General features: G+C 44.3%; 2 protein-coding genes across 2 annotated transcripts; both read right to left on the reverse strand.

The window, feature by feature from the left end:
* Positions 1-840: 840 nt before the first annotated feature.
* Positions 841-7,537, reverse strand: fbxo30a (F-box protein 30a). Its single transcript, XM_058056780.2, has 3 exons — positions 7,338-7,537; positions 3,960-5,980; positions 841-3,161 (listed from the first exon to the last, which is right to left on the reverse strand). Exons 2-3 carry the CDS (start codon positions 5,925-5,927, stop codon positions 2,958-2,960), a joined length of 2,172 nt encoding a protein of 723 aa, XP_057912763.2. The 5' UTR covers positions 5,928-5,980; positions 7,338-7,537; the 3' UTR covers positions 841-2,957.
* A 108-nt stretch (positions 7,538-7,645) lies between these two features.
* Positions 7,646-13,619, reverse strand: LOC131107098 (pancreatic secretory granule membrane major glycoprotein GP2). The gene is made up of 9 exons (XM_058056781.2): positions 13,480-13,619; positions 12,288-12,376; positions 12,096-12,200; positions 10,338-10,498; positions 10,128-10,263; positions 9,826-9,920; positions 9,273-9,441; positions 8,996-9,110; positions 7,646-8,045 (listed from the first exon to the last, which is right to left on the reverse strand). The coding sequence occupies exons 1-9, from the start codon at positions 13,565-13,567 to the stop codon at positions 7,870-7,872; spliced, it is 1,134 nt and encodes a 377-aa protein (XP_057912764.2). The 5' UTR covers positions 13,568-13,619; the 3' UTR covers positions 7,646-7,869.
* Between the last annotated feature and the right edge of the window lie 88 nt (positions 13,620-13,707).

The raw sequence follows: 13,707 nt of genomic DNA on the forward strand, positions 1-13,707 counted from the left end.
CTTGTAAATTTACAACTTTATTTCTCATAATTTATGACATTTTTCCTGTAAATTGACCATTTTAGTGTAGTAAATCGTTTACAACCTTTCTCCTAAATTTACGACTTCATTGCAGTCAATTTAAAACTTGATTTCTAATCATTTACGACTTGACTGATTATTTTCATGCTCTGTTGTAACAGGCATTGCCCGAGACAGCTTACAACTTTTTCTTTGTCATGATTCACGACTTTGAGTAAATCGACAACTTTTTTTCTTGTGAATGTACCATTTTAGTTTAGTAAATCAATGACTTTTCTCATAAATTTGCAACTTTATTCTTGTGAATCTACAACGTATTTTTCACAAGTTATGACTTATTGAAAATGTAAAATTTGATTGTAAATTTACAAAAAAATGTTCTCATCAATTTACGACTTTGTTGCAATTAATTTTAAACTTTATTTCTCCTAATTTACAACTTTCATATTGTAAATGTACCACTTGATTCTTGTAAATGTCGCTTTTTTTCGAGTTAATTTACGGCTTTTAGTAAATCAACGACTTTCTCAGAATTTTTCTTTTTTTTCTCCTAAATTTACAACTTCATTGCAGTAAATTTAAAACTTTATTTGACTGATTGTTTTCATGCTCTGTTGTTACAGGCATTGCCTGAGACAGCTAATGGACTTTGACCAAACAGCATTTTTTCCCGAATAAGTTTAGAACTTTATTCTCAATTCTTTTTTCCAAATGTGGCCCTCATATCCCACGGTAATTAAAAAATAATAATAATGTTGAAATACCATCTCGTCGTATGTCAGCATGCCTGCGTGTGTTTTTGTACAAAAGCGCAAGAAGAAAGAAAGAAGAGGAGTCTCTTTATTCTTCTTCAGAAAACGCTTCAAAAGTTCAAAGAAATGAAGCTGGCATATGGTGGTGAAAGCACACTTCACAGCTGGAGTGAAAACAATCCTAAAAACGTCTCGGAAGGCTGAACACAACCGAGGTGATGAAGAAGGATTGCACGAAACAAAGCAAATAAAATCCAGCCCCCGTTTTCCCGGTTGTTCACGCGAAGATGTGCTCATTGAACGCACCGTGCCTGAGAACCCGACCCTACCAGGAACTAAAGTCAGCAAACACATGCGGAATCGTCACCACATTTTACAGTACATGCTTCATGTGCAAATACGTCACTTGGAAAGACGCCACAAGCGGGCGGCTTTCCGAGTACCACTAACTGTAAAAAAAAAAAATAATAATAATAATAATTGACATATAAAAACAAGAAAACACTTTTTTTTTTTTTTGAACACGTTGCTCACATCAGCGGAAATCCTAAAACCACAACGCAGCACGTTGGTAGAAAAACACGGCAAGGCGCTACTTTCCACACAACTCTTCCAACTTTTCCGTGGGGCTGCTGGAGCGCCCCCATCCCGCTCGGACCGCCGCGCCTGCGCTACCCGTAGTCAAGTCAAGTATGGCTGGCGAGGGTCTTCGGCGGCTGCCAGACGACCTGGCCCGCAGGTTGTTTTCTGACGCTCGCTTCTTCTTTAGCTTTCGATACTTCACCGCTCACCTGCTACATTTCATTTCAGTTATTATTGTTTTGTTTTTTTTAACACGGCAAGATGGGCATGGCGCTTTCAGTAGAAACATTTGCAATAAGCCCCCTGCGGGTGGCGCGTATGAAACGGTGTCCGCTCCTGTGCAAGAAATTGAAAAGCAAAGGGGTGTCCAAAGTGCAGTTCTTGGGCCGTTTGTGTCAGTCTTTTTTTTCTTCTTCTAAAAAGAGAACTCAACAAGAATACTACACTTTTTTTTTTTTTTTAAAAAAGGAAATTAAGTAAAAATATGATGAGACAAAATCATGAGAAAGTCAGAATAACGTCATTTTAGTTGCATAAATTTGAAATATTAAAGCGTTTTTAAAGCCGTATTATAAAAAAAACTAATATTGTCATTTTTGGAAAAATATATACAAATAATTCTATTAATTTTAAAAACATTTTTTAAAAGTCCTAATATAAGAAACAAAAATGAAAAAGTGATACTACTGGAGTGAAGTTGAAAATGTGAGAATAAAGAAAACAGCAGGAATTAAAAACCAACAGCTGCAATTGTACAAATAAAGAATAAAGAATTAAAAAAAAAAGAAAAAAAAGTCAAAATATGCAAAGAAAAAGTGAAAAAAGTTGACCAAACTACAGCTGAAATATTAGAAAAAAAATATTATATTTTCCAAAATTCGAGAAAATGACAGTCGGTTAGGGGGAAAAAAAAAACAAAAAAAAAAACAGCCAAAATGGAGGAAGTGAGGTTTTCAGCCATATGACAAAAACAGATATGGCCGTTATCAAAGGTGGCGTCCTTTCATTGTTCACTATGTGACCCCCCCCCCACCGGAAGAACCTTTGGACACCCCTGCAATGAAGACGCCGGCGGATTGTAACCCGATTGTAAGCAGAGCATCGAAAAGTCAAAAAACAGGGCAAAAACTCTCATGTACTATCTGACGGCAAAAGGCAAAAATCCGCCGATAATAATAATAATCATAATAACCGAATGAAATCGTCATCTCGATTGTCCGTGTGGTTTTTACTTTGCTCTACGTCCTAATCCACCAGCCAGAAAAAATGATGAGCGTGGAACCCGTTTCTAGCGACCGCTCGTTGGGGACTTGTCGTTTTTTTCACGCAATACCGTCGGAACGGGACACGGTCATTTCCTGTGTCGTTGAGACGGAGTCTTCGGAGTCGGCCCGCCCACCCGCACCGATGTACCACAGTACTGACGTTATGGTGTATAAAAAATACTACTCAGTGATTATGTACACAACAGTGGTTTGGTTCAAGCCGTCAGGTTGCAGCATTAGGAGAATATCAGGTGGTACTTCTGTAAACACGTTATAGTTATTACTCTTATTCTTATCGTAGGGTGAGGGGGTGAGGTGGGGGAGGTGGGGGGGGCACTCAGGCCACGGGCTTGAGGACCGAGCGTAAACACCTGCCCTCCTTGGTGAGCTCGCGGGTGAAGCACATGCAGGGCAGCGGGATGGCCTCCTCGCGCCGCGCCACCGTGTTGAACTTGCACGTCTTCAGGTGGTCGGCCATGCTGGTGATGTTGGCGAACTTCCACTCGTTGACCGTGCCGAACGCCGTGCTGAAGCGCCACACCTGTTGAAAAAATAAATGAGAAAAAAAAAACCACGCCTGTGCAGAAATGCGACTCAAATTGGGATGAAATTTGGTGAACTTTATTTTGAAGGGGTGTCACTGCGAGACTTAGGGAGGATTAAATGTCATAGTGAACTTTTTATTAGTTTATTAGCACAGACTAAAACAAAGATTATTAAGGGCTTATGTGGATGGAATTCAAGCCAAGACTACGATATGTCATCAATTTATTTGTAATATTTTTATGGTTTTATTCATGTTTTTAAATGATAATAGAATCATCCCATGCATAGTTATGCTTACCTAATTCATTTAAGATGTGGTCTTTATTTCCACATACGTAAATAATTATTTATTTTTCATTCTTTATAAGTGTATTTTTAATTCTCATTTGTAAAAATAATTTTAATTCATTATTCATTTTATAATAAAAAAATTAAAATATAAAATATAAAAAAATGAAGAAGAATTCAAATCTATTATTCAAAAGTACGTGACAAAAATAAAATAAAAAAAAATAACAAACTATATTAGGAAAGCAGGAAGTGAACAAATGTAAGAGTTAGTGATTGTAAAAGTAGCAGATGGAGGGGTAGGATTTAATAAGCTTTGCTTCTTCCTACTCCTTTTGGACATGTGGAACTGGGAACTGATTATGGGATGCACTCAATTGGAATCTGATGCATGTTCAAATGAAATGAAACCATTACCATATTAGCATTAGCATATTAGCATTAGCGCGTCACCAGTACAAAATGTTTCCAAAACTACCAAGACCTTTAAGCGCAGTAAACACACCTTGTCCGTGATCTGCCACGATGGCGAGCCGTCTTCCCGCCGTTTCTTCTCCCACAGCAGGACCACCATGCCTCGCATCTGCAGCAGGCTGGCGCAGACGTCCCTCATGGTGCGGGACACCCTGGAGAGCTGACACAGGCTGAAGCTGTCCAGGAAGCTGGCCACGTGCTGCAGCACCTCAAACGGGAGGCTGCTGAACTGGTCGCCGTGGGCACCCAAGCGCCGGGCGCTCCTCGGCACCTTGTCGCCGCTTTTCAGGGGCAGACCCGGCTGGACCCCAAAGGAGCCCAGGTGCCTGTCGTGGATGATGCGAAAGCCCTGCACGGACGGGCAGAAGCGTCTTTGGGAGTAGGTGCAGCCGTAGTAGGCCAGAGGGCAGCGTTGCTCCATCCAGCCGTTGAGGCCGGCGTGGATGTCGCCGTGGACGTTCTTGAAGTGAGAGGAGAACTCGTCGCGCCGAAAGAGCTGGCCGCACACGAAGGTGAACATGGAGCGCTGCTTGGTTTGGTAGCGGGCCACGCACTCCAGCACCAGGTCCAGCCTCAGCGTGTGGAAGGGGCTGGGGTTGGACAGCTGGGGGCTGGCGTGGTCGCACGCCGACGCCGACGCGATGTCGCCCACCATGGTGTTTGTGGCCAGGATGGCCGACGGGAAGGAGAAGGTCTGCGTGCCGAAATCGATGTGGTAGCCATCCACGAACCTGCTATCGGAGATGCCGCGCCCCCCCGGGGAGTCGCCCAGGCAGAAGAGCAAGGCGGCGGTGATGAGGTCGATGCCGTGCAGCCCCATGGGGTCGTCGGCCACGTCCAGGTCGGACGTGTCCACCGCCTTGTCCTCCATTTTGGCTCTGAACAAGTACGGGTCCGACAGCAGGGCCCGGCGGCCGTTAAACGTGAACATGCTGATTCCACGGAGCACCTCCACGCTCTGCAGCTTGCGCTCCAGGCAGCGATACCTCAGCTCGGTGGGAAGCTGGTGCAAAAAGTTATTCCTCACGTTCTCCGACAGCAAGAAGGGCATGGGCGGGGGCAGCGCTTGGGCGTCGGGCTCCAGCGCCACAGCCCCGGGGATGTAATTCTGAGGCACCTCCGGCCACACCGCGTTGGAGTCCTCCACGGGGTCTTCCATGATGTCCTCCTTTTCGTCAAAGAAGATCTCCACAAAGTCCTCCTCCTCTGGCCAGGTGGGGACATCTCCGTCTGCGCCTGTGCCCGCGGCGCAGTCCGCCCCCCCCACCGCCCCCAGCTCGCAATCTGAATCGGAGTCACTCTCTTGCATGTCCACGTTCTTTCCCCCGCCGATGACATCATCCGCGTGACAACCTCCGTTCTCCCCGTCGGCGCCGTCTCCGCTTAAGTTGCCGACCAGGGCGTCGATGTCCGTAGCGTTAGTGAGGATGTCCAAGGCCGCCGCTAAGCTCCGACTCGTCTCCACCGAGGCCCGATACAGGTCGCTGTACGGCTCCTCCTCCATCTCCACCGCCCCGTTGGCCGCCTCGCTCGGCGTCGTGGCCATCTTGTCGTCTGCCTCCTTGTCGCCGTTCTTGGGCACGGTGGTGGCGACCTTGAGGGACTCCAGGAGCATCCTCTGGTCCTGCAGAGCCAGCGCCATGTCCAGCTGCTCCACCTCGTCAAAGTCTTTGCTCAGGTTCTCGTAGGACTTGCGGTCGGCGTAGCTGACGGGCCAGCGGTTCCACTCCATGGTGCAGCACACGATGCTGGCGGGGCACGTCTCCAGGTGCTGCGCCATCTTGATCCTGGCCACGCTGAAGGGGCAGCCGAAGCCGCTGTTGAGGCACGGCAGGCGCTCGTACGGGCACAGCAAGCGGTGCTCCGGGAGCTTGCAGGCGTGGAGGACGGCGCCGCACACCAGCGGGCAGCCAATCAGATCACAGGAAAGGCCCGCCTCCGGTCTCACCATGCATCTCCTGTTGATGCATTTAAGGCAGTGGGGGTGCAGAGTCTCCATTTCAACGCGACTGTTCCTTGCCCGGCTGGCAGGGAAAGGGGGGGGGGGCAACCCTGAAAAGAAAAACAACATTTTTTCACCGCACTTTTTCCAGCATAATCACACATTAGAAACTTAGTTGCGTTCGAGCACCAAACATGATAAAAACTCCACCCTGTGTAAACGCCTGTCAAAGAGCAGGCTTTGCTACACATCGTAAAATAAAGCTGTGCCGGCTGTCAGCTGACGTTAGAATGCAAGTGGAATGTTAGGCCTGTTGCATCACACAGCCAGTGTTGCTAATGTTTATGTACCGCACAAGTTTTAATACCAATGATGGTGCATTCAAGGACCGCCAGGAAAAGTGCGACAACTCAAAGCTGAGCAAAAAAAATATAAATGTTTATTTATATGTTGTATATTTTTATTTAGTCATATAAATGTTTATTTACCGCATTTTCCGAACTATAAGTGGCACTTTTTTTCATAGGTTGGCTGTTCCTGCGACTTATACTCCGGAGCGACTTATAGTCCACAAAATACGGTATATGTTGTATATTTTTATTTAGTCATATACATGTTTTTTAACTCAATGCTGGGCAAAAAAAACATCATCAGTGAAACAAGATTTAAATAAATTCATTCATTATATATTAATAATCAATCAATACATGAAGACAAACTATATATATCTCTCTATAGTCTATAAAGATGCATTAAAATACAACATCCATACATTCATTCAAAAGTAAAAACAAGGCTAAAAGCAATGGTGTCACTTTGTACAAGTTACAGAGCATAACTGATACTATTTCCGGTGTTTTTGTCACATGATGTCATTAATAGATCCCAGTGTCAACATATTATTGCTCATGTGTTCCATAAACACACACACGGCCTGGAAGTGTTGACTAAATGTGATGCTGGTGCTGTAACATTTCACAACACTGCTCTTTGGTTACGCGGAAGCGTCACTTCTTCACTTTTTTACAGACGCCCCCCCCCCTTTTGGGGCTTTTTGTGACCCCTTAGCCCCCCTAAAGACCGCGGGGTCATTGCACAACAAGCGCACTTGTATCAAGGGGATTTCCGGGATAACAAAAGTTCCAATGTGACCCAAACGCAACACCGCATGCAAATCCGGCGTTGCACAGGGGAGCTATTGTTTAGCGTTTAGACGACAATAGCCGCAAGATACTGTAAAGTGAGCCGTAAACAACAAACAACGCGGTTAATAAATCGACAGTTAACAGGCGGAGTGCCAACTTAGCTTGTATAGTTACCGGGGTGATTATATGGCAGTTTAGTTTCATATATTAACCCTATTAAATCAAGTGAGAGAACTTTGTCAAACAAAAGATCAACAACATGGCCAAAACAAGCTAGCATGCTACACCGTTTAGCCTCCGCGGTTAGCCGCTAGCTTCTTACCCGGAGTTGGGGAACTCTCGGCGCGTTGTCCGGCTTGTTTTAGTTTATATCAGCTCCAACAGACAAAAATACTACATACATTTAGGGGATGTTGTCCACGGTCCCCCCCAAAAAATCTTAGCGCACTAAATGTCGCTCGGTGTTGCCCCGCTGTGCTGAATTTTGCTATGGAGCTACTTTGGGGCGCCCCGCTATTGCGTCATCACGCATGGAATTAATCACGTGGGTTGGCTGAACCAATCAGTGTGCTCGGTGTAATAAACAGGAAAAAAAACAGCAATGTTCATAAGACACAAGTACTAATTTAAAGGAATAACAAACGTACGTTTTAGAAGCATCCAATCATGGATGCGTGGAGTTGTCATACAGCAAAATAATGACACAATAAGATAGAAATATAATTGATTTGGAATGGACTGGACAGAAGAGTGCAGGTTGTACACATTTGACATATCACTGAGACAGACAATAAGGTGTGTAATAATGTCATGGAACTCTTTATTGAAGTCAAACATAAAGCATCATCCTGGTCTCACGATGCCACCTCCGAGATGTGGTGAATGTTAGACAGGGTGAGCTGCGCTTCACGAGCCGGGTAGAACCGTCTGGAACGAATCCACAGCTTCCCAAACACCCCCGTGATGACCAGCAGGACCACCAGCAGCCCACCCAGGACAAAAGTCTCCACCGGAGGGACTCGGCCCGCGTCTGGATGAGGGAGAGGGAATGTGCCGTTAGAGACTACTCAGTGTTTTCAAACACACATTTTACAAAGGTGATTCCGTCACCTTTAACACACTTTTATTTCACTCTGGTTTTACTGTCATTTTAGTCATTTCAACTTTTTATTTATTTCTACACTTTTGTTATTTTCTATATTTTTGAGTCATTGTTATTTGTGTAATTTTTTTACATTTTTTTTACTTCTGGCTTTTTGAAAATTTATTTTTAAATTACTTAGTGTTTTTTTGTAATATTTGTATTATTTATTTTTATTTTTGCATTTTCTTACATTTCAGTAATTGTTCTTTTGATTTTTCTCTTACACTTAATTTTTATATTTGTATATGCTATTTTATGTAATTTGTCGTTATTTTTTTTAGCATTTTATTGACATTGTTTTGTTTTTTATACTTTTAAGTCATTTTAATATTTGGATTTTTTATTTTGTGTAATTTATTATTATTTTTAGTGTTATTATTGAAGTAATTGTTCTTTTGATTTTTTTCTTTTTACACTTTACACTAATATTTATATTTTTTATTGTATGTACTTTATTATTTTGTATTAGGTAAGAGTCATAGAAATGTTAATTAATATGTTGTATATTTCTATTTAGTCATATAAATGTTTATATGTTGTATATTTTTATGTAGTCATAAATGTTTATTTGTATGTTGTATATTTTTATTTAGTCATACAAATGTTTTTATATGATGTATATTTTTATTTAGTCATATCAATGTTTATCGATATGTTTTAGTCATATAAATGTTTATATGTTGCATATTTTCATTAAGTCATATAAATGTTAATATGTTGTATATTTTTATTTAGTCATATGAATGATTTTTTTTTATATGTTGTACATTTTTATTTAGTCCTATTTACCCATTTTGGGGTCCCGACCCACCAGTTGAGAAAAGAAAAGAACATACTGGAATTGGGCGTTTTGCCGTCATTGGGCAGCCGCCTTATGGGTCCGTAGGACACCGTGTGGGATAGGGGTACGTCCCGCCGTGTCCTCATGAAGCCGTCTTCAGCCGAGCAGTTCTGGAAGATGTAGAAACGTGGAGAGAAGAGCTGGTGAAGGTTTTTATTTGGAGCTGCCAGCTCACGTGTCTTGAGGCTGGTTTGTGTCTAAATTAAGGACGTGAAGCGAGCCACGCTACTTGTCCGAGTGCGGCGCGGCGCGGGCTGCGAGAGTGCACTCACGGGCTGGCACAGGCCGACGCCGCTGTGGCAGATCTGGACGTTGCAGTGGAGGAAGACGTTGGAGTAAGAGCCGCCCACAAACTTGAACATTTGGATCCTGAACATGGCCTCGGGACCCTGGCCGTTCTTCAGCACGCTCAGGGTCCGCTGGTTCGTCAACACTGGGCAGCTGAGACGGGCGGGGCACAAAGTAGTCAGGGAGGACAGTGAGATTTAAAAAAACACCATTTCCTGACGGATTGCAACGTTAAAGAGACTTTATGTGTTGCCCCCCCCCCTCCCCGCCACGCTTTCATTGCTGCCTTGTTGTCAAGGACGTGCACAGCTGTTGAAACGCAAACTCTCTCACTCCCAGGGTCACATGATCAGGCTGCCACAGCTTCTGCCTGTCCTGTCCTGCAACAAACTCTCTCATTTCACTTTTCCAGTCCGAGCCCCTCGTGGAAGTGTGGTCCAATAGCACAATGTGACACACACACAATTTCACCACAGCGTCCATCAAATCACTGTTAGCTCACATTACACACACACACACACACACACACACACACACCTGTCTCTGATGAAGGTGTACTGGATGTTGCTGTACGGGTCACTGGTGGGCGTGGCCCAGCACCTCTCTATGCGCAGCATCAGGTGAGCTGGAATCTGTGGAGAAAAATCAATCAATCAATCAAGTCAGTAAAGCCAACGGGTGCCTGGCTAGCATGCTACAAGCTAGGGAAAGGGAAAAAAGTAGAACCCAACAGGAGTCTGGTCTTTCTTTTGGTAGGTCCCATGTTTATACGGCCATTGAACACAACATTGTGTGCTGGGATTGAAAGAGTTAAGAACGTTGCAAATCCTCGTAGTTACCATGAAGACTTTGACAAAGATGTCATCGTCCAGGGTGAGCGAGGGCACCGTGGTCCACCTGTCCAGGAAGGCCTCGTCTTTGAACAGCAGCATGGACACGGAAAAGTTGCCGTCCTCCGTGTTCAGCGTGATGGTCCTGTGGCGAGAAGGTCGGCATCGCCGTCAATGGAAAAAGCGACGATGCACCCACCCCATCGGCCTGACGCTCACCTGACGTCCACACGGATCATGTTTTCCCCAGCGGGCTGCTGGACCATGTAGTTGATGGGGTAGCGGCACACGAAGGTGATGTTGATGTAGTTCCTGGTGATCACATCCGTGTCGTTGTGGTGTATGGTGTTGACGAACATGATGTGTGAGTCGTCCGAGGTCTGAGGGATCACAAAACAAGCATATCAGTCAATGTTTATTTCCAAGGATGCCAATATCCTGACTTGGGCCGTGAACATTGTCTTATGTGCCTTTTAGCATTATTAGAGCTCTCTAGAGATGAAATAGCACCCCTACAGTCACCTTTGCACTCTTATTATTACCCACAATTGTAGACGTAATAAGACATATGAGACATAGAAAACATGTTTGCCACCTTTTAAATACACTTGTTAAAGTGATTAGAGCTCTCCAGACATGAAATAACACCCCTATAGTTACCTTTACACTCCTGTTACCCAATATAGTACACATAATAAGACACAGAAAACATGTTTGCCACCTTTTAAATACACCTTTTAATGTGATTAGAGCCCTCTAGACATGAAATAACACCCCTATAGTCACCTTTACACTCCTATTACCTAATATAGTACACATAATAAGACATAGAAAACCTGTTTACTAACTTCGAAACACACTTTTTAATGTGATCAGAGCCCTCTAGACATGAAATAACACCCCTATAGTCGTCACTCCCCCATACGCTACATACACTCCTGTTACCCAATATGGAATAAATAATAAGGCATATACTGTAAGACTTAGAAAACCTGTTTTCAACCTGCAAAATACACTTTTTAGCATTATTAGAGCCCTCTAGACATGAAATAACACCCCTATAGTCATCTTTATACTCTTATTACCTAATATAGTAGACTAGAGATGTCAAACATGATTTATATTTCAAATTTATGTTACTAAAATGGGGTTATTTTTCGTCATAATGTTATCATCAAATGACCTTTTTTTCTGACATTATTCCGGTAAAAGTACAGCTAATTTTTAAAGTTTTCTTTTGAAATGATATTTTTTAAATGTACTGCAAGCCGTACTGCAATATCCCCCAGCCAGTCTTTGCATAAGCGTGCCATAGAGACATATACCAAATAACTGTTACAGGATTTTCAAGTGTAAACCGCTACAAGGCCGCCATTTCACAAGCGAGGAGTTCTGGGTGACCCTTTTCCTGCCTGACCACACTCTGGTGATGCTTGACTGTTGCTGAAAACCCCTAAAAGTCGGGACTCGGGACTCATTTGAGGTCCCCTCTTGGAGGTTTTTTTCTTTTACCGACCTGCTGGTAACGACACGAGCACTGACTACGTACGTGTGAGGCGAGTAGCAAGTCTGGAAAAGAAGGAGAAGGTGAAAAGCTGGCACCGCCTTCATCCTGATGGTGTGAACTTTTTCTTACTCCTCAAGCCCCACCCCCACCCCCACCCCCTCTCAATGAGTTGCAAGCCCCACCCCCTTGTATTCAAACAAACAATCATCATTTCCAGTACTGATAATTTAGAACCAGGAGGCCATTCAAGGCAGGGAGTGGTGGAAGGGGTGAATGGAAGATGGAGGGGGGATGGAGGGGGGATGGAGGGGGCGGTGGTGGGTGGTGGGTGGAGGGTGCGCTGGACGAGTAAGAAAAATGTTGTGAAATCAGAAACAATGTCAATAATGAAGATGTAAAGTAGATTCTGTCTTCAACAACTTCTCTGGAAGTCATGCCCCCCCCACCCTGCCAACCGGGGGGGCTCTTACCGTGACGGTCCCGCAGTCAGACAGATTGGTCTTCACGCTGAAGACATAGTCGTCGCCCACCTCCACCCCTCGGCATTCGGGGTCATTTAGATGCAAATCCCAAACCTGACACAACAGGACAAACATTTAAAAAGAAAATGAATAAAAATAATAATCCTAATAATAATAAGCAGCTGGAATTAGGTGACTTGCATAGACTGGAGGATCTTTACGCAGGAAGAAGGCGCCGGGGATGACCACCTCCATGTGGTCATTGGTGCAGATGACCGTTTCATTGAGCTCTAATGAAAACAATATCAAACCACAGCCAAGGAAAAACACTTGGAGCTAGCATAACTAAGAACAGACAATTCTAAATCATATGAAATGACAAACAAGGAAGGTCTAGCATTTTTTTTTTAGCATTATCAAGATGAACCCAAGTCCGAACCCCCCCCCCCCCTCCCATAAGCGGGCACGGGCTTTCATTTGGGACCACCCCCGACTTCCTGTGAGCACCGGAAGTGGGCATAACCGCCATAAAACGGCTGTATCTCGGGAAGTGGAAGTCGTACAGAGTCGCGGGCGGAAGTCGGTTGCGACTCGATACGACCTTCTGTTGTGAGTTATTGGCGAAAAACGTGTCGTCCATTGAGATTGCACTGTTGGAAGCAGCAGTACATTAAAGTGACCACTAGATGGTGCTATTTACCAAGTAGAATGCTAATTTCCCTAGTAATTATTATTGATAATAATTAATAGGGAAACTAATTAATAATACTTTTATTTGTATTAATGCTCAAACCGGCTGCACAGTGGTGGTGTGGTTAGCATGCAGGCCCCACAGCTAGGAGACCCGAGTTCGATTCCACCCTCGAGCATATGTGTTTGCATGTTCTCCCCGTGCATGCGTGGGTTTTCTCCGGGTACTCCGGTTTCCTCCCACATTCCAAAAACATGCTAGGTTAATTAGCCACTCCAAATTTTCCATAGGTATGAATGTGAGTGTGAATGGTTGTTTGTCTATATGTGCCCTGGGATTGGCTGGCCACCAGTCTAGGGTGGACCCCACCTCTCGCCCCAAGACAGCTGGGATAGGCTCCAGCACCCCCGCGTGACCCTCGTAGCGGTAGAAAATGAATGAATGAATAGATAATGAAACGATTTCTATGCTTTTAGGCAAAGAGTAAGCACAATTTGCTTAAATGTTATTCCAATATTAGGCTATATTCAAGGCATTATCATTATGATTTTTTTCTAAACGTGATAATGCAAGGCATTATCTCTTGTTATGACTGTAATAAATACACAAAGTGGAATTATTTTCCAACATACAGTCAGTGTCTCATTATTAGAGTGAAATATATTCTACAAAGCTTGGTAAGAAAAGGTTCCTTGGACTCACCCTCCTCGTGCGGCTGTAGGTAGACGTCGGAGAAGACCGCCCTCAAGGTGAGCATCAAGCAGGCTAAAACCAAACTGGCGGCTCCCATCTTCGCTTTCCGCACGCCGCTGCCGCCGCCGCCTTTTTCCCCCCGCTCGTGTGAATCTTCTGGGAATGTTCACCACTGCCGCCTCCTCCGCTGACAACTGTCAGGGCAAGACGTAGTACCCTCCGCTCCCGCTCGGACCC

Source organism: Doryrhamphus excisus, linkage group LG19, assembly GCF_037039965.1.
Source record: "Doryrhamphus excisus strain RoL-2023G ecotype Guam linkage group LG19, RoL_Dexc_Guam_v1.1, whole genome shotgun sequence".
NCBI classification, from domain to species: domain Eukaryota; kingdom Metazoa; phylum Chordata; class Actinopteri; order Syngnathiformes; family Syngnathidae; genus Doryrhamphus; species Doryrhamphus excisus.